At 38.2% G+C, this 23,651-nt stretch overlaps 1 protein-coding gene across 1 annotated transcript in view; it reads left to right on the top strand.

Annotated features, from left to right (window-relative positions):
- COL21A1 (collagen type XXI alpha 1 chain) overlaps positions 1-23,651 on the top strand; it is a 117,230-nt gene that overhangs the window by 29,830 nt on the left and 63,749 nt on the right. Inside the window, exons 5-11 of the mRNA XM_088137181.1 lie at positions 414-965; positions 8,924-9,092; positions 9,228-9,444; positions 10,939-11,112; positions 13,169-13,246; positions 15,431-15,514; positions 18,221-18,283. Coding sequence (XP_087993307.1) covers positions 414-965; positions 8,924-9,092; positions 9,228-9,444; positions 10,939-11,112; positions 13,169-13,246; positions 15,431-15,514; positions 18,221-18,283 — 1,337 coding nt within the window. The remainder of the gene's footprint in view (positions 1-413; positions 966-8,923; positions 9,093-9,227; positions 9,445-10,938; positions 11,113-13,168; positions 13,247-15,430; positions 15,515-18,220; positions 18,284-23,651) is intronic.

Here is a 23,651-nt window from a genome sequence, read left to right as displayed (position 1 = left end):
GTAAGTTTGTTTAAAAGTTGATTGAATGTACTGGGGCCATACTGGTATCACACACAAAAAACTTGAGAATAGAGTACAGGTTTATGCAATTTTTGTTTATCACATTTTAAGACTAACTACATGAAATTAGTAATATGAGTTATAAGTTGCCTTCATGGAAACGTATTTGTCGTTAAATAGCATTGAAATGAATAAGTCTTCAAGTTAGTTGTGATTAACTAACTTGTTGTTAGGTTTTAGCTCATCTCATCTGGACATGAGATTCAGAACAGCCCAATATATTTTTACCTAGAAATAGGTATAATTACATTTGGTGAAGTTTACATCCTGGTTTTCAGTCTCAGGGATACTGACTATCTTGGATTATAGTTGCAAAGGCACTAATAAAACATTTTTCTCTCTATTTGTTTTAGGTTGCCGAACAGCCCCAGCAGATTTAGTTTTCATCTTGGATAGTTCCTACAGCGTTGGCCCAGAAAATTTTGAAATAATCAAACGATGGCTGATCAATATTACAAGTAACTTTAACATAGGACCAAAGTTTATGCAGGTTGGAGTTGTTCAGTACAGTGATTATCCTGTACTTGAAATTCCTCTTGCGTCTCATGATTCTAATGAGAATCTAATCAGAGAAATGGAATATGTTCAATATTTGGGTGGAAATACAAAAACAGGCAGAGCAATTCAGTTTGCACTTGACCATCTATTTGCTAAATCCTCAAGATTCCTTACAAAAATTGCAATTGTTCTAACCGATGGTAAGTCCCAAGATGAAGTCAAAGATGTGGCTGCTGAAGCCAGGAGAAATAAGATCACGCTGTTTGCCATTGGTGTTGGTTCTGAAACTGAAGAGGATGAACTGAGAGCAATTGCCAACAAACCCTCTTCCACATACGTGTTCTATGTTGAAGATTATATTGCAATATCCAGAATAAGAGAAGTAATAAAGCAAAAACTCTGTGAAGGTAAATATTAATCTTTCTTTGCAGAGCACTTACTGGCATGAAAATATCACTGTGTGTGGTCTGTATCAAATATCACAGTTTTTTAAAGCAATGAATTATCAGTAATCAAACTTTTGGGTCAACATTCATCTTAAATCTTCGGCCAGCAGCCGAGAATGTTGCCATGTTGAGAGTCACTGATGTCTTCAATCTGCCAAATGTAAGTATGTAAAAAATTCATTAGACCTACTTGGCCTGTTCACTAGGAGGAGGACTGGGAGAGCAGAATGGATGTTACAGCCAAAGGAACAGTGCAAAAGGATGTGACTCACTGGATTCCTCAAAGATACTCCCCAAAGGGAATGTTGTGATATCTTCCCTGGAGGACCACTGCTATGGGACCTTGGTGATATAAGCAGGGATGGTTGTCTTCAGTAATACTTGACAATAATTTTATTTCTTCAGTAGCTTTGAAAAGAGATGTCAAGGGGTTAAGCCTGATGGAAGCTAACCCAATTACTTGGCTTGTGATTTTTGCAAAAATAAACAGAAATCCCCAAGTTACATTGTTGGTGTTTTTTAAAATATATTTATGCAACCATTTGTATGCCTGCTCCATAGATTCTGGGTAGCTTATACCCATACAAGAATAAAAACTTACATAAAGCCACAATGATAAGCAGTAATTAAACAGCATCTTATTGGGTACAGTAAGGTCAAATAGGTGCTGTCACCCTTGTGTAGCATTCTCCTTCCCAAAGGATCTGCAAAAAAGCATGATCTTAATTGCTGTTCTGAATGCTGACAAAGAATGGGCTATCCTAACCTGGTGGGGACGGCTGTAACTGAGAAGGTGGTGTGATCTCAGGGGGCTTCTGCAGCTGAAAACATTCTCATAATCTTTCATGGTAAACCTCTTGTTCTTTTTTATGCTGCAGAGTCCTGCTGATGAAAGCATGCTGAAGCCTGGGGTAGAGACATACAAAATATTACTCACTTTGTGCTCTGCATCTATTCCTGGTGATGCAGAGACTAATCTCAGTAAATTAAATGATATAGCGATCTTTCTATGTGAAATTAAACTTAATCCGTAGCATTCAAAATGTGTTCTTTTCTATTTTTCAAAAACAATAATTGCTGGGTGGGATCTAGAGATTCCATTCTTTTCATGGAAGGAATCAGTCTCTGAACTGTATATACTATAATTGTATGTAATATATATATATATAATTGTATAGAAAAAGTCTTCATAGATTCTCTGGAAAATGCTACATCTTTTAAAAGGGTCTCAAATGTACAGAAACAAATTCAAGACATAAAATTCAACATGGCGGGAGGTCAGTGTTTGCAACTTGCATATTTTTTTAAAAGATAAGTTGAACCATATGGGCCCCCATCTTGGATCTGTGTCAGAGTACAGCAAGAAGAGACAGTTCTTTTCTCTCCTGCATAATTCCTTATGAGAATGGCCTCCTTGGTAAGGTAGGACAGATATTGAAGAGATTAGAGTTAAATACTTTATTCTATAGTACCAGAACAAATCTCTCCTCCTTGCCAACACATACTTTTAAAAACCGCGGAGGATCTAATCATGAACCTCCACTTTGTCTTTCTTGGAGGGCTGTGATGATAGCTGTTTAGGCAGAATCTTTCCTCCAACTCTTTTGTTATGGTTTACATTCCTTTGAGAAGTGATACTGATCTAGATGGTGTTTTATTATTATTGTTATGATTTAGTCTTGAGAGAGAGTCCGTGAATAGGATGCATATAATTTGCCAGTTCCATTCTGTCTGTGTGTAGAAACTGTTTCCAGTTTTCTCCTCTTTTTTAAAAAGACTATAGGAACAAAATCTTCTTGTTTATTCTATTGTTTTAAAACAGTACTGTAATAGAACAAACTCAAATATTAAAAATATATAATGATACAGCAACATCCTTCACCTTGCAAATGTTTGATGTAAAAGCAGAGTTTTGCTTCTGAGATTAAAAATGCTTTGTATCATGCAGCTAATACTGGCATTTAGTTTGTAAGATGTCTTATTATTGTACTTTGTCATTGTAACAAGGGTTTGCAGTCCCATTTAAGTGTTCAACTAGCGTTGGTTTATACATTACAGTATGATAAGTGGATGGTTACTGTCTATAAGTTTATGTTTCTTATAGATCATTTTTTTTTCTTTTTGCTCTGGATCATTCTCCAGAAATATCCGGGAGGGTTGCCAAATATGTGCAATTGTAATTGTTACAACAAAAATTAAGATTTATTAATGAAAATGTTTATTGCTTGGTTAATTCCTATCTGGATACAGTTCATTTTTTATTTTATTAATTATGTGGCTGTTTCTGTGTTAACTTTTTTTGTTTTATGCAATTGTGTTCTATTACAGTCAGGTCCAGAAATATTGGGACATCGACACAATTCTAACATCTTTGGCTCTATACACCACCACAATGGATTTGGAATGAAACAAACACAATGTGCCTTAACTGCAGACTGTCAGCTTTAATTTGAGGGTATGTAGATCCAACTCAGGTGAACGGTGTAGGAATTACAACAATTTGCATATGTGCCTCCCACTTGTTAAGGGACCAAAAGTAATGGGAGAATTGGCTTCTCAGCTGTTCCATGGCCAGGCATGTGATATTCCCTCAGTACCCCAATTACAATGTGCAGATAAAAGGCCCAGAGTTCATTTCAAGTGTGCTATTTGCATTTTGAATCTGTTGCTGTCAACTCTCAAGATGACATCCAAAGAGCTGTCACTATCAGTGAAGCAAGCCATCATTAGGCTGAAGAAACAAAACAAACCCATCAGAGAGATAGCAAGAACATTAGGCGTGGCCAAAACAACTGTTTGGAACATTCTCAAAAAGAAGGAACGCACCGGTGAGCTCAGGAACACCAAAAGACCCGGGAGACAACGGAAAACAACTGTGGTGGATGACCGAAGAATCCTTTCCCTGGTGAAGAAAACACCCTTCACAACAGTTGGCCAGATCAAGAACACTCTCCAGGAGGTAGGTGTATGTGTGTCGAAGTCAACAATCAAAAGAAGACTTCACCAGAGTGAATACAGAGGGTTCACCACAAGATGTAAACCATTGGTGAGCCTCAAAAACAGGAAGGCCAGATTAGAGTTTGCCAAACGACATCTAAAAAAGCCTTCACAGTTCTGGAACAACATCCTATGGACAGATGAGACCAAGATCAACTTGTACCAGAGTGATGGGAAGAGAAGAGTATGGAGAAGGAAAGGAACTGCTCATGATCCTAAGCATACCACCTCATCAGTGAAGCATGGTGGTGGTAGTGTCATGGCGTGGGCATGTATGGCTGCCAATGGAACTGGTTCTCTTGTATTTATTGATGATGTGACTGCTGACAAAAGCAGCAGGATGAATTCTGCCGTGTTTCGGGCAACATTACCTGCTCACATTCAGCCAAATGCTGCAGAACTCATTGGACGGCGCTTCACAGTACAGCTGGACAATGACCCAAAGCATACTGCAAAAGCAACCAAAGAGTTTTTGAAGGGACAGAAGTGGAATGTTATCACTTGACCTGAATCCCATTGAGCATGCATTTCACTTGCTGAAGACAAAACTGAAGGGAAAATGCCCCAAGAACAAGCAGGAACTGAAGACAGTTGCAGTAGAGGCCTGGCAGGGCATCACCAGGCATGAAACCCAGCGTCTGGTGATGTCTATGTGTTCCAGGCTTCAGGCTGTGATTGACTGCAACGGATTTGCAACCAAGTATTAAAAAGGGAAAGTTTGATTTATGATTATTATTCTGTCCCATTACTTTTGGTCCCTTAACAAGTGGGAGGCACATATGCAAACTGTTGTAATTCCTACACCGTTCACCTGAATTGGATGTACGTACCCTCAAATTACAGCTGACAGTCTGCAGTTAAAGCACATTGTGTTTGTTTCATTCCAAATCCATTGTGGTGGTGTATAGAGCCAAAGATGTTAGAATTGTGTCGATGTCCCAATATTTCTGGACCTGACTGTAAGTTCTGACCTTTAACCATAAATAACTAGTAATCATTATTAGATGGAGAACTCATTTTCCAAGCCAGTTCCAGAAAGTTCAGAAAACAGAATGATAAACTGTAAGGGTTGGAAGGGGCTTTGGTCCAACCATTTTTCCAATGCAAGCATCCATTAGAAATGGCCATCCAGATTCTGTTTTAACAGCTGCTATGAAGGAGAGGACATTACCTGCCAAAGCAATTTGCTTCTTTGTTGAACAGTTCTTGATATTAGGGAGTTCTTCTTGATGTCCAATAAAAAATTCCTTTCTTGCAATTGTAAACTATTTGTTTCTTGTCTTTTGGAAGAACGCTGAACAAGTCTAATCCATCTTCTACAGCACTTCAGGGTTCTGAAGACACCTCTCATGTCTCCCTGCAGTCTTCTCTTCTCCAGTTGACATATATCCAGGGTCTATTACTTATACGTTTTTTTCTTTCAAGCTCCTTATCTTGGTTGCTCTCCTTGGAACACACTCCATTTTGTTAGCCTTTCCAAAGCTGTAATGCCCAGAATTGGACACAGTATTCTAGGTCAATGGCTCTTAAACTGGAGGTAATTTGGGCATATCTTGGGGATAATGGAGCAATTTATAATTGCTTTTATGTGAGTCAAGGATCCAGTTTGGGATTGCCACTGCTGAGACCCTTGTATAAAACAACAGTCTGTTTTGTATGTGTGTGGGTTGGGGGGTGGGGGGTTAATTACATTATTTGAGTCTGGGTAATTGGTTCAAAAAGTTTGAGTTCTAGAGTGTTTTATGTTCTAGGTGTTCTCTGACCAATACAGAATAGAGAGGAATAATAACTTCTCTTGATCTTGACATTTGATTCTCTAGATATAGCCTTGGCTTGCATTTGCCTTTGTTGCAGCTGCATGACAGTCTTGGCTTAAATTCAGCTTGTGTTCCACCAAGACACATAGATTCCTTTTGCCTGTACTGTTGATTGGTACGATCACCCTAATCCTATATTCATGCCTTTGATTTTCTGAATCAAAAGAAGGGCGTTGCATTTATCTATGTTGAAACTCACATTGATGGTTTCTGGTTTGTCAAGATCCTTCTGAGTCTTGATACTGGCCTCACCTATCTTTGTGTTTTCTGCAAATCTGTTTTTTCTAACCCCTTATCCAAATTGTTTTAAAATATATTGAACAGCACAAGACCTAAAATAGAGAACTGCAGAATGCCATCTGATACTTCCAGCTTGATACAAAACACTTGATGTACCTTTACTAGGTACAAGTGCTCAACCAGTTCTTTATCCATAAATGGTAGTCCAGGCCACATTTTCCCTTCTTCTTTACTAGGACCTTATACAGAAACTTTTTGAAAGCCTTGTTCAAGTCACGATATACTTGCCCATCATACTCCTATGGTTAACTAGATTGATCACACTATCAAAAAAGAACAGGTTGGTTTGACATGACTTATTCTAGATAAACCAATGCTGGCTACTGCCAAGCAATGCCTTCCTGTTATCCACAAACTGCTTAATAATCTAGTATTGATAACAAGCATTTCTACTTATTTCTTTATTACATATATTTATACTGCCTAGCCCATATAACTCCTGGTTGTTTACAATGCAATATTTTTGAAATTTGGAACAAGAGTTTCCCTTTGACAGCCTTCTACCACTATGCTAGTCCTCCTTGATCTCTCAAAGATCATAGAAAGGGCCTCTGATGACAGTCATAAGTCCCTTCAAGGCTCTTTTGATAAGGTTAATCATCTGTTATTGTTAAGGTTCTGACAACTGAAACTCATCCATGGTAGCCATGTGCTTCCTGACGATCTCTTTAGTTACTTTGAGTTGCCAACCCCTCTTTTAAGTCATTCTGACTTAACTGCCATTGCCATGATTAGAGGATTTGGGTGATGGCGGACATTACAGGAGAGTTATTTTTTAAGTTGCTCCTAGGAATGACATACTATACTGAAATTCATTGCATGGAAAATAGTGTACGTGCACTTCTGGCTCTCATGTGATTGCTTCCACTCATTGTGCTTTCGTTTGTTGCAGATCTACATGAATAATGACTATTAAGTTGGAACTGTTTGCAGAAACTGGCCTTTGGTCAATTCACTTTAGGAAGACATCATAAGAGTCTGCTAAATGTAATCTCTTGTGTGAATAGTGAAAGTTTATATTCTATTAAGAAGTGCTCAGGAATTCTGTATTCTATTACATGTGCTGTTCTGCAGAACTAAGAAATTGAACTTTTCCTCTGGAGCTTCTCTCAGTTTTGTTTTGTTTGTTTTAAAGAAGAATTCCATGCTTTTGAAAATTTTCATAATTCAAAAATAGGTTGCTGTGTTTTAGGGGAGAAGTGGTCTCATGGCATCCCACCGAGATCTTTGTAACCTCTACCCTTTGTTTCTCCTTTTTAAAACAAATTCTATTCCCCCTCTCTAAGCTAAATAATGAGCTTTTATTATATATTTATACCAGTAAAAAGAAATATTGGCACATTATTTTTAAAATCTCTTTAATATTCTACTTCAGTGCCCAGTATTGTACTTTGTGCTTTTTTTGTTTTAGCTTTTTAAACAGTGTTCTGCCAACTTTGAATTGTTTTACAAGCCCATCATGCTTTTTGAGAATGAAAGTAATTTCAGGCCCAAAGCAGGCTCGGGAGATGCAAAGACGCCAAAACACAACTCGTGTAATGCAAGTGGACTTAGTTGCTGGTATTGTCATTTCCTCGCCTTTAAAGTTATTGGGGGTCTACATTATGGGATCTGAAGAGGATTTCCTTGTTCCAAGTTCTATAAAGGAAGGGATACTTACAAGTTAGAGTGGTTTGTAAAAGATGGAGGAAGAGAGAATGGTAGTATGGCTGATAGATACATTCCCCTTTCTTGGCTTAGAAATACCTCCAGAAAAGGAACATGCAAACAATGGTCATATTCAGATCTAAAGGTAAACAATGTTTAGTCATCAGTGGTAAGTCTCAGGCTCTCCTTCTTTATGTGCAAAGGGAGGATGGAAAGCTTCAGCCCCTGCTTTTTAACAAACCGCAGTTTGATGTCAGTTCTGTTTGTCCAGGTATACTAACAAACGATGGTTTCTAAAGTTCAAACCAACCAGGAAACTGCAGCAAATTGAAAGCCCAAAGGGAAGCTTCATAGTTTCCCTTTTTGTGGGAATTACAAGTTGGGGGTGAGAACGTGCACAAGCCTAAAACGATAGCTTGGTCATGCAGTCGTTGTGATGTTTTAGCATCTCATTGCAACTATAGCAAGGCCTCTACCCCACTGCATGTGCAGAGTATGCCTTTCATCGCATGAAAATTAGGAGGCTGATAACTTACAGTTTTTATAGGTGACAGCAGTATTGTCGCGTAGGAATGGGTCACTCTGTTTAGAGCTTCTACTCTTCCAGGGCAGAAAAAAAAATGAAAGTTGCACCTGACATAATACTACATGCAACTTCCTCATAATTTATGTCAATGTTATGCGTAACACCACTAATGCAAATAAAATCCAGGGTGGGGAGCTGCTGCACTAGGTTGAAAAATATTCCATATCAGGTGGCTGGCTTACACACACACACACACACTCCATGCCCACTCCACTCAAATAATTATGGTACAAGTGTTTGACACTTATATGAAAATATAGATAGCATATATTTTGACAGTATATTATCCTGAAGGGCTAACTGATATTAAACATAGCAGAGTGATATCAAGAATTGAAGAGGATTGGAAAAATAGGAAAAATCAATATAGTAATATGAGTACACAAATATCAGTGGTGAACTTTTCCCTTCGTGTTTAAAAAAGGGGTTACAGGTGCTTCCTTGGCCATCCAGTCCAAAAAATGCAATTATTTATCCTGATGCATGAGATTTCCTATTTGTGTTTAATGTTACCTACTCCTTTAGGGTCCCATTTGCAAGTGACTTGTTCTGTGTATTGTGTTTCTTTATAGAATCAGTTTGCCCAACGAGAATTCCTGTGGCATCCCGGGACGAAAAAGGATTTGATATCCTTTTAGGCTTAGATGTGAAAAAAAAAGTGAAGAAAAGAATTCAGATTCCAAGCACTAATGCAAAAGCTTATGAAATCACTTCACGGATTGATTTGTCAGAATTGACAAGGTACTTCTTTTTCCTGAGCTGAAATTTCTTATGAAAATTTGCTACCTTATGATTTATTAAATATATATTTTAGAATTCTTTTAATTCTAAAGTTAAATTTCATGTTTTGTTTTTTTTTTAAAAAATGTTTTCCAGAAATGTATTTCCAGAAGGCCTTCCTCCATCATACGTATTTGTATCTACACAGCGATTTAAAGTAAAAAAAACATGGGATTTGTGGAGGATTCTAAGCTTGGATGGAACACCACAGATAGCTGTTACTGTAGTTGGAGAAAACAAAACATTATCATTTACTACAACAAGCCTAGTAAATGGCAGTCAGGTTGTTACTTTTACTGCACCCCGTGTAAAGGTAAAGAACCCATCATGTGTCAGCTGAAAAATCCACAACCATGTTATGTGTTTAAATGCAAGGAGATCCAATATTTCAGATCCATTTCAACCTAGATTTAGCCCCATGTTTGCAATTACATTCTGGAAGGTATCGTGCACTCTTATGAGATCAGATAAGCCATAAGGGGATTCTCCTGGAGGCATCATTTTTATTAAAGGCGTAGGTGACCTCAATGGCTACCAATGCTTTTTATCGGCTTACGATTGCTGTTGGCTTGTTCAGCCTATCTGAACAGAGATTGGTTTCATATCAAAGACCATTCTGAAGAGGATAGACTACCTAGAACAGAATGGGGTTAACTGCAGGGGTGACAATTTATTATGAATATGTCCCATTTTTTTCTGTATTGTTTTTATAGCTTTTTGATATGGTCAGATGACTAGTAAAATTTATTGCATTGGTTACATTGGTAATTTCTCAGTTGGATTGTATGCAGTATGTTGTACAAAGTGGCTACATTTGAAAGGGAATTGGAAATTTTATTTGTACAAATTTTACTTTTACTTTGTACAAATTTCCATTTCTAGACCCAAATCGTAACTATTAGTACTGATCTAAAAGCCTTAACAATTTGGAGCTAAAGTATATAAAATAATGCTGCCTCCAAGTTGAGAGCACATTGTCCATCTTTAGAATGCCTTTATTTATTGGCTAAATAAAGATAGGTCAATGCTACTTGTAATGGGGGCATGTTTGGAGTGACATAGATGTCTTGTTCATTCCAGGCTTATGCAACATTCTCCACCCAGGCATTTTGGTAACATAGTTTAACTTTGATTTTACTTATTAGACTAGGACAGTGGAGACCTAGATTCAAGTATCTGTAGGGTAGATCATAAAAACTTGATATCATATACAGCTTTCATGCTGTTGTTTTCAAAACCAAAAGGTCAGCCTGCTTTTCCTGTTTGTTTTTGATAGACCACCTCTGTGGGCGTGGACACCGTCTTCCAGATACTGCTGAGCCACATTTCCTAGCATCCCTCACTATTGCCTGTCCCAGCTTGGAATACTGGGAGGGGTAGTATTGCAACATCTGGAGGGCGTTAAGTTCCCACTTATATTGTATGATCCCTTGAAGGTCTTTAGCAAAGAATGGCAGGCTACTCATTCAAAATGGATATACAAACGTTTTATAAAGAAGATGGATATGTTATGCTATGCCTACATTCTGTCTTCCAAATAGACACAACTTGGCACAACTGCAATACACTGATTATCAATATTAAGAGTTTATTTTTAGAAAAAGATTTTTGAATCTCTCTGAGTGATTTTTAACATGAACATTGGGCTATAACATTAAGTTGTTGCAATTAATAATACTTCAAGGTTAGATGAATGACAGTGTAAACCTTGAAAGCATGTAAACCAATTAAAGAATAGGAACATAACTGTTCTGTACAGGTAGACAAGCATGCATACATTTACTGTTTTCTCCTGTTGTTTTCCTAGACATTGTTTGATCAAGGCTGGCATCAAATCCGTCTCTTAGTAACAGAAGCTGATGTAACGTTGTACATAGATGATCAAGAAACTGAAACAAAGCCTTTGCATCCTGTTGTAGGGATCTATATTAGTGGAGTGACTCAAATAGGAAAATATTCTGGGAAAGAGGAGACTGTGCAGGTATCCAGCTGCTCAGAATACAACTTTTTATGAAAGAGAGATAAATCTACCCGTGTTAGTTTAATAACCTGATCTCATAGCTTAAAATAAGGCCAGTTAAATTTAATGAACTTGACTTTGCAATGAATGAGTTACATCCACTGGTGGCTTTGATTTAGTGAAAGGCCCTTTTATTCATGTTAATACCAGTACCCAATTGCTGCTGTTTTCTTATACACATTTAAGCCCCTGCTGTCTGAGGGCAACAGAAGCTGTTCCTGAGGGCTGACAGGTCTTCTGATCCAGAATGGAGAGTTGCTATGGGTAAGGGGGCTTATCACTAATCAGGTACTTTGGCTAAAGTAATTAGGAATGACTTCTATGAGTGAGGCGGACACATCTCATGGCCTGTGGACTGTGTGACCCTCAACCTCACTTATGGCCTTCTAGCACTCTGAGATCAGATATTCAAAATTCAGCAGCAAAATAGTTGAAGTCTGGTGGCACAATTTTTTTTTTTGTTTTTGTTTCAGAATGTCTGGTGGCAATGGGCGTGGGATGAAAATTATCCACTTTTCAACCATTTAACTTCCGAGATTCTACAGGCTACTTTCAACCTGTCTTTTGGGGAGATTGGGTGATTGTGTGTTATTTGAGGGGGAGCCATGGGCATTAAGGATATAAATGGGAGAAGTTTACCTTCTGGTGGTCTCCATCTACTGTCCTCAGTGTTAAAACTCACTGTGCCTACCCACCCACTGCCACCCCAAAAAAGGAAAAAAAAAAAGAAAGGTTCTGGTCTAGCTCTTTAGTGATGTCCCCACTTCACCAGACAGCTTCCTGAAGCACCAACTCTTGAAACTTTGCCCCCAATTCCACATAATTGCAAAACTACAATCTAGTTTGTTTAGACTGGCATCCATCAGCAATTATTTCGTAGATTTTGTTTGTTTATATCAAAACTGGTACCCCATACAGTGGTACCTCGACTTATGAATTTAATCCGTTCCGTGACTCTGGTTGCAACTCGAATTGGTCGCAACACGAGGCAAATTTTCCCATAAGGTTCAATGTAATTACTGTTAATCCGTTCTGGCGTGGAGGACAGGGAGGTGGCTATTGCTTGGAGGGAGAGTCAGGGGCGGAAAAATGGCCGCGGACCACGTGTCAGGGGCGGAAAAATGGCCGCGGACCACGTGTTGGGCGGAAAAATGGCTGTGGACCACGTGTCGGGTGGAAACATGGCCGCGGACCACGTGTCAAGGGCAGAAAATGGCCGTGGACCACGTGTCACAGGAGGGAAAATGGCTGCGGATCCGGTTCGTAACTCGAGGTGGTTCGCAACATGAGGTAAATTTTTGGGGCTGGAGCTGGTCGTAACACGAAAAATTCGTAAGCAGAGGCGTTCGTAACTCGAGGTACCACTGTATTTCTAGGCAGAATGCCATTTGGAGCACCTCATAATTTCATAACATAAGATAGCAGAATGATCTGTAATTTTAATGTTAAGTTATAACACAGTTAGAAGAAAGTTAACTGAAGTGCTTCTGCAAAAAATTGGGGGAGGGTGGTGGTGGAAAGTACAGATCTGCAGAATGGGCTTCTTTAACTATGTATTCATTGACCTATTTTTTGTTCAGTATTTCCCAGGTTGGTCACTGTTAACCAAGTTCAGTCAATAGGCTAGTTGTCCCATCAGGTCACCCTGTTTTCAAAGGCATCTCTTAATTTGCTGTTGCTCAGGTGGTATCTTCTACTAAGCACTATTCGGCTGAAGCAAATAGTGCGACCCCATCATATCTAAAAATATATGGACTTCCGTGTATTTTTTATTTGCTCACTCCCCCTCCCCTTTGTTAAAACTGTTTTGTGGGGAGCACTTTGGAACTAGTCACCAGGAATGGGATCCCAAGTTGCAGGACCCCATGTCCATGAAGCCCATTGAAACCCCAGCAGTGTATTCTGTCACTGAACATGGAGGAGTAGATTATGATGCACTTTTTGGTTATATAAAGGCATCTTAATTAGATGTCATAAGAAGTGCTTATCTCAAGAATGCATTATTTCTGTATTACAGTTTGATGTCCAAAAGCTAAGGATTTACTGCAGCCCAGAACAAAACAACCGTGAAACAGCCTGTGAGATACCTGGCTTTGTGAGTATTATAGAAGATTATTAAGAACTGCTGGATATTTCTCAATAAAAATCGAGCTGGGGAAAAGAGATTCTGAGAATGGATTTGTTTTTGGCAGAAAGAATAGAAAGAAAAAGACTTGTGTTAAAACTGTGTTAATATAAACAATCTAGGAATTTAGGCTGCTGTCCATCAGACAATTTGCCTAAAAATTCCACTGGGATGATTTTCCCCCCCAGATGTGGGTGATTGCCCCTGACTAAGAGAAGTATTTATAGATCTCTTTCAAGAGCTGTTAGAGCAGTGTTTCTCAACCCTGGCAAGTTTAAGTCAGCCATGCTGGCTGGGGAATTCTGGGAGGTGAAGTCTACCCATCTTAAACTCGCCAAGGTTGAGAAACACTGTGTTAGAGAGTTCCAGGGAGACACGGTCAGAGATTAGTTTTGTGATTTTGGCAGTTTAAAAGGATGCAGAAGGAGAGCTTGCTTGTGTATGCCTATTTTAGGAGAAGTTTTAATTCTATCAATTTTTTTCTTTTCATTTTAGAATGGAGAGGTAGGCCAAACAATGCATATTCATACAAACATAAGGTAACATTTACCTTTCCTCTCTCACATTTCTAGTAAAGTTACTATTAACCACATGAGGTAGGAATATACTGTTTGTTTGGAATATGGGGTGGAAGGAAATGTGGGGGTTTATTTTTGCAAAACATTTTTTCACCTCTAGGCTGAGGAATCTTCCTTAAGTGAATAATTCTATTGACATTTATTTTAATTTCCACGTTATCTTGAACTAAATTTGGTGTGCAAACTATCTTCCATTACTCATTAGTAAACTATTTTTGTATTACTAGGAGCATTCAATGCTCATTTTGATGAAATAAGTCTATGTGTATAAAATACACATACACAATTCACATTTATATTCTACGTGTATGCATATACAGTATAGAAAATGGACATACTTGTTTTTAATGCAAATAAGGTGCTAGAAAGTATTCAATTGTTTGCAGTTGTATTATGAGGTAATTTTAGTGATCTGTTTCAATTAATAAATGAAAGGAGAAAATATCTAGAATTTGGAAAATATAAGAGATGATTCACTGGAAATTTCTCTAATACAGGCCCAGGAGAAAACTTTGATGGATAATCGTTACATTTCAAAATGTGTGGACTTGTTACTTTGTCCTTTGCAATAAACATATAATGCTTAAGCATTTCTATGTGAAACATTCTGATAGCTGGAGCACATTTTTTTCCTAATACAGCTGTTACCGTTAGGCATAAAAAGATTTATTTTTACTGACAATAAGAGCAAGAATTATTTTGTCTTCATAGAAGGCCATCCCTTGGCATTCTATATGACTTACTGTTCTGGACATTTTTTTTGGGATCATAGCAGCATTCTTTGTCAGGGGAACCTAGCAGATTCCTTTATCTCAGGTCAGACTATTTCTCCATCTGACCCAGGAGTGGGCTGAGAGGGTGACTCTGTAGGTGGGGACATATTACACAGGTGGGATGGTTTATGTTTTGGGAGGTTCTTTATTTTTTAATTGTGATGCGCCTGTTTAATATTTACACTACAGGAATAAATTATCCCCTTCCTCAAGATAAGAGGAAGCTGTGCCTTCGGTTTTCAGCAGTTATGGTCCGAAAGGCTTCCATCCAGGGGTGCAGCTTGTGCATCCTTGTTCTAACTAATAGAATCTATTTTGAATGGCAGCTAAACTCCAGTGTCTCATGAAGAAAACTTTCTTCTAATTGGTGGTTGATCTTTTAAATTTCATCAGGCAATGCCAAAGATTAAGCCTGGGAACTTTTGAATATAAAGGAAGTGGTTTACCACTGACTGATTGCCTCATTTTTTATGTCTTTCTATATCTGTTTCATGTATCCTTCAGAATTGTCCATCTCCCCCAGATGGGAGGAGCTAGGGTCACAACAAGAGATTCTGTGGAAAAGCACCCAGGAGACTGAGATTTTAAATTACAATTTTTTTTCCATAGAAAATCTGTGGGAATAATTAAGTTATCTTCTTGGAAACTAAAGCTGCCCTCTGATTTCTACAATGAATTCTTGTTAGGGTTTTGAAATTGCTATTGTATCAGCAAAGCTGGTTGATTTTCTTTGGGGATTTTGTGGAATAAGTGTAAAAACTATTTTGGAGTTGGTATTTGAGAATAATTTTTGTCTTTAATAGTGCATGAATGGACCTAGTGATGTAGGATCTACACCACCTCCTTGTATTTGTCCTCCAGGAAAACAAGGACCCCCAGGCCCAAAAGTGAGTGGACTTTGGATGTAATATAGGTGGTGTTTTAACTACATGATTGAGATAACATAAGTTTTTATGGATTAGTTAACATTGGCTAATCAAGGTGGCAAGATAAAGTTCAGTACTAGGAGCTTTATTCAAGAAACCACATTCTGACTTTTTTGTGCTTCATAGTGTCCCTTCTCAATTTTTACCATCCATATGTTCATGGAAGTCTTAATGGCCCATTAAGTGGTACTTGAGCTTACACTAGAATTAATCACTGCAGAGAGAGTCGAAATACAGTGGTACCTCGGGATACAAACTTAATCCGTTCCGTGACTCTGGACGTATCCCGAGTTGGTCGTAACCTGAAGCAAATTTCCCCATAGGGTTCAATGTAAATCCGGTTAATCCGTTCCGCCCTCCGAATCTGGTCGCACCCCGAAGCAAATTTTCCCATAAGGTTCAGTGTAATTACCGTTAATCCGTTCTGGCGTCCACGGACCACGCATCAGGGGCGCGAAAACGGCTGGGCGCGGCGTGGCGCAAAAACGGCCGGGCGCGGTGCGGCGCAAAAACGGCCGGGCGCTGCGCGGCGCGGCAGAAAAATGTCCGCGGACCATGTGTCAGGGGCGGAAAAATGGCCGCGGACCATGTGTCGGGGGCGGAAAAATGGCCGTACCCCAAGGCGGAGTTCGCACATCGAGGTAAATTTTTGCGGCCGGAGCTGGTCGTAACCCGAAAAGTTCGTTAGTAGAGGCGTTCGTATCCCGAGGTACCACTGTAATAGATAGGCCGCTTCACTGATTTAAGCTTAAATAGCCAACTCAGAATTTAGCAGTCCTCCTCTAGAAGGCCGAATTGCAGAAAAATCAGTGAAAAGTCAACATTGTGATTTGCTTTGTGGAAAGTTTTGCTATACTAAAAAAGTAATTATTGACTCTATGATATGCAGGAGGAGAACAGAGTGGAGAAAACTAAAATGAACAAAAATGTATTTTATTTTGTCCTCCACGCTGTGAGACTGAAATTGTAAATGTGGTTTTTTAGTGAACTGGGCTATTGCAATATTATTTGTTAGAAATATAGCAAGTCCCACAATGTTAATGTTTATTTAGCTTTTTAAGATTCAGTACAGCTTTCCCAGGTTTTGGTTCATATTACTGTTGGTTAAGACATGGCAACTGAAAAATTCTACCATCTTTGATTTGGTGCTGGATGTTCTCCTATAATATTCTTACAGTTTCATGTATGTCAGAATATAAAAAAAATTAATTTAACCAACTCTCTGAGCTCTCAGCCAGCTATTATGCCCTGTTAATATAATATTTACAAAATGTTATTTAATTATGCATGTTAGGAAAGTTTGTAACAGCTTAAATATCAAGCATAAGGCCATCTTCTGTGAAAATAAGAACAATTGTGAAAACGTTTCCCACTGAAAAATTAAGGGTTGGATTGTAAAGACCAAGTCTTGCCTAAAATGTCTCTGGTTTACTTCCAAAGTTTTACAGTTTTGAGAGTATGTCAGAATGAGAAGTTCATTCACAGTCCCCTGATCACATGAGAGCCATTCCAAAGATGTCTGAATGCACATCTGAAGCACAACTGCAGGCCAAATGTTACTTATGTGCATATAATTAATATGTACTTTTTAAAAAATGTAAATATAACAGGGTCCACGTAGCAGTAGGCCAATAGGATATAGAGAAAGAAAATTCAGTCTTTCTTTCCTACCGTGGTCTTCATAAAATGTACTCCTCCCAAGCTGCTTCTACCATTGACAGAAAATCCCCTGTTGATGCCAGTGCAAGAGATTATAATTTTACTTAGGGTTATAACAGAATGGGAAGGTTTGAAAAAACTACACTGTATGGTCCCACTGCTGCTTGGGCTTCTCTGTAGTTGCTATATGAATTCCTTAAAATGTGCATGTTGGTTGCATTTACACAACAAATATTGCATAAATATGGACTTGAGGGAAGACAAAAAGAATAAGATGTGTTTCTTAATAATAATAATTTTTTCAACTTGTATGCCACCCAACCCAATAACTCTGGGTGGAGTATTAAGTATTAACTAGTATTAAGAGCTTCACATCCTTAAATTAAATGTCATGATATATTGGGGCAACTCTGTGCATACATCCATGTGTACAAGACAGGTGTGCAGCATCTGGTTATCTCCAAACTTTTTTGATATATAGAGTATGTCAAAATAATTTCAGTGATACAGAGAGGAAGGAATGAGGGAGATACAGAGCATGAGGTGAAAAAAAAACTCCCTTGTGTTACATCAGAGAGTGACACTCCTGTCTGTGTCCTTCTCCAACTCAGTTTTTAGAAGTTACTGCTCAATATTTAGCAAGATAAGCAATAATAGGTGATTAAACTATTTTCATGCTATTTGGGAAGATTTCAGGAAAGGAAAAATGACTTTTCTCACACTTGCTCTTTAAATCAGGCCTCTCCACATTATGGAGTAATAAAGCAGCTGCATAAGTAGCTCCAAACCCAATCATTTTATAATTTTATAGGATGATGAGGGAATGTTTTAGGATGAGGGGAAGACAAAAAAAAAAAGTCCTTTCCTTTCTACTCTCTTGAACCTTCCCCTCATCCTGTAAGTACTGCAGGGTAGTTGCAATTTCAGGCCAAAATGAAGGATCCCTTCTAGAAGCTAGAGAAATATTTTGTGAGTCCCAACTTATTCTGTTCTTTGTCTTATTTCTAGGGTGATCCAGGACAACCTGGGAATCATGGCTTCCCTGGAGAACCTGGTCCAGATGGTAAGCCTGTGAGTACTAAAAACTTAGTCATCTTTAGTAGTGTTTAATGCAAAACTGACAATAAATTGCATCAGAATGTTACTGTGGATAACAAATAATTCAGCCTAAACACACTCCTTAATATAAAAAATTAAGATCCCTACCTTGCATTGAAATGTTTATTACACAAAGAATTTGCCAGTGTTAATATTTTCCTTAATTTTAAATTTTACTCAAGCTTTTTGTATCATTTCCCAAACTTAATACTATGTTTTGTAGCCCTTTAACTCTACTGTTGTTAAAGGGACATACAGCATTGCCCCCCCCGCCCCCCCAAATGAACGTTGCTCAGCCTGGTGCCCTCCAACTGTTTTGGCCATTGGTATACTGACTGGGGATTATTGGAACTGAAGCCGTATATATATATATATATATATATATATATATATATATATAATTATTATTATTATTATTATTATTATTATTATTTTGTTATAACTCTGTTAGACATCATGAGTGATGCAGACTCACTAGAAAAGTATGATTCATTTTTTAAATTTGAGATAAAGAAATATCTCAAGAGCACCAGGTTGGCAAAGGCTGGTATAGAAGCCTTTCACAGTTTGAAATTATTTTATATTTGTAAATGTTCATCTTTGCTTTTGCTGTAAAACTGTTCTTGTAGTTGTAATAAAAATATTTTGGATATTATGTTGACTTAATTAAGGAGTGCTCCCTATACAGTAGCACTATAAAACAAACTACAGAGCCTTCCTCTTGCCAATCCAGTAAAGATGTTTTTGATAAAACAGGATTAGGCTTAAAGTTCATGAGTGAATGGTTTACAGAGGAAATTTAAAAATTCAAATAAGTTTAATCTCTTTACTAACAATTAAAATAAGGGCAAATGAAATAATGAAATATAATATCTTCAAAGTTCAGATCTTTTTCCAGAGCATTCAGTTCTTTTTAATATATTCTATGAAATCAGTTTTAATTATGTAGATCTTTAAAAAGTTTCCAGAAATCTTTTTAAGAAATTAATTACAACATGGTCCTTATTATTGTTAATGCTATTTTGGGTGCACTCTTCTTGCCCACAGTATGTTTTTCCCTTGATTTTATAATATTGCTATATTTCTATAAGACTGTTGTCTCTTTGTGGTGATCGAAGTATATTTGGTTTCTGTATCAGTTCTAAATGGAAAATCTGAGATAAACACTTGTTGGAAACTATAAATCTTAGGGACATTGCCAATTGCTTGAGGAACTCCATGTTACAAAATGTCCAAATTTTCTTATTTTGGTTGCTTAGTTACATTTTGGCCATGTTTGTAGGTATAACAGATGGTTGAAATTATTACGGTGGTTCCCTTTGGATGCTGACACTGTACTGCAGTACCAAAAATACACATTTCCATGTACTGAAGGTTGTAATGGGAGAGAGTTTAAGAATTTAAATAAATCTTAGTATAATGTTCAAAGAGCTAGCAGAATCAGTGATCTTTTTAAAAAAAAAGGTTGTAGATTTTTTTTGATGTGGGAGAGGTTACTTGAATAGTTTAATTAATTATAAAGCTATGATTTTGCCCAAATGCTGAACTCTTCAACAGAAAAAGGAAAGCTGCTTCATATCGATTGAAAAATATTTATTCTTATTTATTCAACTCTCTTGTATTTATCCCACGTTTCTTCCAGGGTGTCTCTTCCCAACCTGGTAACTGGGGTTGCATTTTCTAGAATTCTAGGAATGGCTATGCTATCTGGGAATTCTGAGAGGTATCTGAAGTCATCCGGAGGGCACAGGTTGGGGAAGCTTGCTCTAAGGAGCTCTAGTAGATTACATGAAGTCATCCCATATTTCATCTTCTCCAGAGCAACCCATTGTCAATATTCTCAATAATCTCTCTGCTTGGCTAGCAGTTTGAGCCTAGATTTTCTCAGTCCCACACCAATATTCTTCACAATACAGGCAGTACATTTTGAACAGTTCTGGATAATAATCCAGAGAGAGATTAATGAAGAAAAATGAGGGGAACTATAGACCTTATCAGAAGATCTGCATGCACCTTCCCTGAACATATGAATGGGGCTTTGTAAGATAGCCATATCTCTCTGGCATGTCTGCATATTTTGGTGAGCATGGGAAAGAGCCCCATATGGGCATAACGTTCAACAATGTGCAATGTTGTACATGTTCAGGGTCTTCCTTGCTATCAGGGGAATTGTGCAATCAGGGCTTCTACTGGCATGAAATCTCTCCGTGAGTACATAGTTAGCAGAGTACATGAAATCTCTCCATTCAGCTGTACATGGTTAGCAGACATTAACTGACTGTGTCCAGAAGGGCATCTTGAAAAATTGAACTGTGGCAGTTTCTGTTTTCAGGTCCAAGAAGTAAAAAGGGATTCTATGGCAGTAATGTGTTTCCTGTGTTTTTGCAACAGAGATCTCCTCACTCCTCAGAGTCTCCTCTGACTAGCAAGCAGGGACGCCTTGACTGGTTCATCAGTCGTAGCTGGAATGGGCAACCTTTTGTTGACTGGGGTGTGAATTTAATGATGCAGGAGTGGTAGGGTTGCTCTTCCGGTTTCTGTCCTTGCTGGGAAGGAAATGGATTTTCCAGTGCAACATAAATAAGGATATATTTTATTTAGTGAAGCTATCCTCCATATCCTGAGAGCAGACTTTCTGTAACTTTTAGAATAATCAGATTCTTCCCTGAGGAAACAGATGCCATCTGAGCTTTGGTTATAAGCAACACAGAGACTTAATATAATTAATTGTGATTTCATGAAAAGGTAGATACTTTGTTGCTCATGAAGTCTCCATAATATAACATAATCTCTGGATTAGTGATGAAAAGAGTTTTTGCTATCAATAGTAAGTGGGAAGTTATACTGCTGATATTTTTGGAAGTAGAAAGCCACATCTTTGCTGTAGCTTTTATTCTAGCTCTGGACAAAGCTTCTTAGTAATGATATAAATAACATTATAATGAACCATGAAGGAAAAATCAACCATTCCTGTAGATTTATAATTTGGCAGTTCTGCATATTTTCCTCAGATGAGTCAGTTTTTCAAGTTGAACATTTTTCTAAGCATGGAAATTTTTTAAAAAGTTGCTCTAGAAATAGAGAGGTCTATTAAGAAGGAGTATTAAAACCATGATGCTGGTTTTAGTCTGCCTAAGTGGCAATCTTATGTAATGCTTCTTGAACTCATGGGAACTTACTCCTAAATTTTTAAAATTTCTTTTAGTTAGTACTTGGTCTGTAAATGAAACTATCCCTGAGTATTAATTAGACATAACAGGAATCAGTATATAGTAAAATGGGCTGAAAAGTAATAATACAAAACCCTCCATCTTAAAGTCATATGCTTCTTTTAATGAAAATGTGCTCTGTGGGCAGTTCTATTAAGGCATAGAGGCCATTTTTAATAAGCTCTAAATATCATGGAATATTTCTTTGAGTTAGAACCATATTCATTCCATGCATGCAAACCCAACTTTCCACAGGCATTCATGTTCCCTGGAACATGTGAACTGGCAGATTATGAATGTGGTCAGCAGTAATTCTCAGACTGAGTGTTTATATAGAGAAGATTGGGAATGCTTGCTTGATTTTGAAATAAATCATAACTGGGCACAGTTATATACTACTTTTTTAATGTACATTGAATTCTGTTGTGAGTAGTAGATGGAACATCAGAATGTGTGTGATTGGATGACTTTTGGAAAAAACTATTTTAAAGCTAAATAAATGTTGCCATGGAAGGGGGCAACATTCCTGATCTAAATTTCCACTGAAGTGCTCCTTGGTCTCCTGGGGAAAATAAACAAATATATGAATCAGGAAAATGAAACTGAAATATGATGATTTAGGATGACATCTTAGAATGCCTACTGAAGATTGCTTGAAATGTACTGATAGCTAATAACCTGAACCACATTGCATTATTCACAATAAATATAGCTGAAATATAAAGAGACTTTACTGGAGTAATTATAGTAATATTTAAGCTGCCGAACAAGGAAAAGCCTTCAGAACAGATATACGACAGTAAAACCAAGAACAATGAACTAAAACGAACAATGGTATGCGTCAGTTAATTGTATTTTTTAAAATATAACGATTAAATAATTGCCAGAAGAAGAAAATGATGCCAATTTGGCCTCTAAGTATATGCAATAAAGAAAGATAGATTTCCATATATGGGTAGCCCTCAGGTAACAATTCCTTGTTCAGCAACCATTCAAAGTTACAACGGCATTGAACGAGGGAGACTTACAACCGGTCCTTGGAGTTCTGGCTGTTGCAGCATCCCCATGGACACGTGATTGCAATCTGGGTGCATGGTGCTTGGCTCACGATTACGACATTGCAGCAAGCCGTGGTTACATGATTGCAATTTCTGACATTCCCTGCCAGCTTCCCACAAGCATAGTCAATAGGGAAACCATCAGGAAATCAGAAGTTGCTCCCACTCCTGCTGTTTCTTCTCCCACCCGTGCTCCAGGTCGCATGCCTGTGGCACTCCCTGTCCCCCGTGTCACCCACACACCTTCCCATGCTCTGAACCGCCTGCCCATGGCACCTCCCACCCCCCATGGCACCCATGCACCCATCAGCCTGCTTCCCTGGGACTCCTGCCTCTTTCAGCTTAATGACCAGCATGGTCCTGGGGTTCCAACAGCAGTGGGGACTGCTAGGATTGCCATCGCTAAGCAATGCAGTCACGTGACATTGCACTTTATGACCACATCACTTAGTGACAGAAATTCTGGTCCCAATTGCCATCATAACCCAAGGACTACCTGTAGAGGAGATGAATGGTTGTAGAGATGTGGCTTCCTTTATAGCCATATCCACACAGCTGCTTTGCTGAGCTCCCTCTCTGACCCAGAGCTAGTAGGAAAGCATGCCATCCTAAATCTTGCTGTCCCCACAGCAAATCCTTACTGTGTACCTGAAACAGGTCTGTGCTGTGCTGCTGTCCATGCAGCTTTAATGGCAACATATCAAGGACTGTGACTGGTAGTTTCTTTGGCAGAAATTCCAGCCCTGCTCAACGTCATCCACCATGCGAAAAACCTTCCCCAACTGGCATGCACCACATTCTGGTTACTTTGTATGCTGCATTTTTTTTTTCTTTCCCATCATACCACTGACTGAATGAACTGTCTTTTCATTTCTTGTAACAGTGCATTGACCAGCTGACCACTAGATTACAAAAAAAAGTTAAAGTTTTTTTTAAAATTTCTTGGCTGCCATTTAGCGGTCATCCGGAAACTTGCAGCTAACACTGAGATACAGTGACAGTTACATATTGAAGAGCTGGAGTCTGAGAAACAGTTTTGTGTGTGTGTGTGTGTGTGTGGTTTTACTTTTTATT

The sequence above is a fragment of the Python bivittatus genome, unplaced genomic scaffold (genome assembly GCF_059951505.1).
Source record: "Python bivittatus isolate LINGU-HERP-01145 unplaced genomic scaffold, Pbiv_v1 ctg000020_np1212, whole genome shotgun sequence".
NCBI lineage: Eukaryota > Metazoa > Chordata > Lepidosauria > Squamata > Pythonidae > Python > Python bivittatus.
This window is presented reverse-complemented; position numbering and strand designations above follow the sequence as displayed.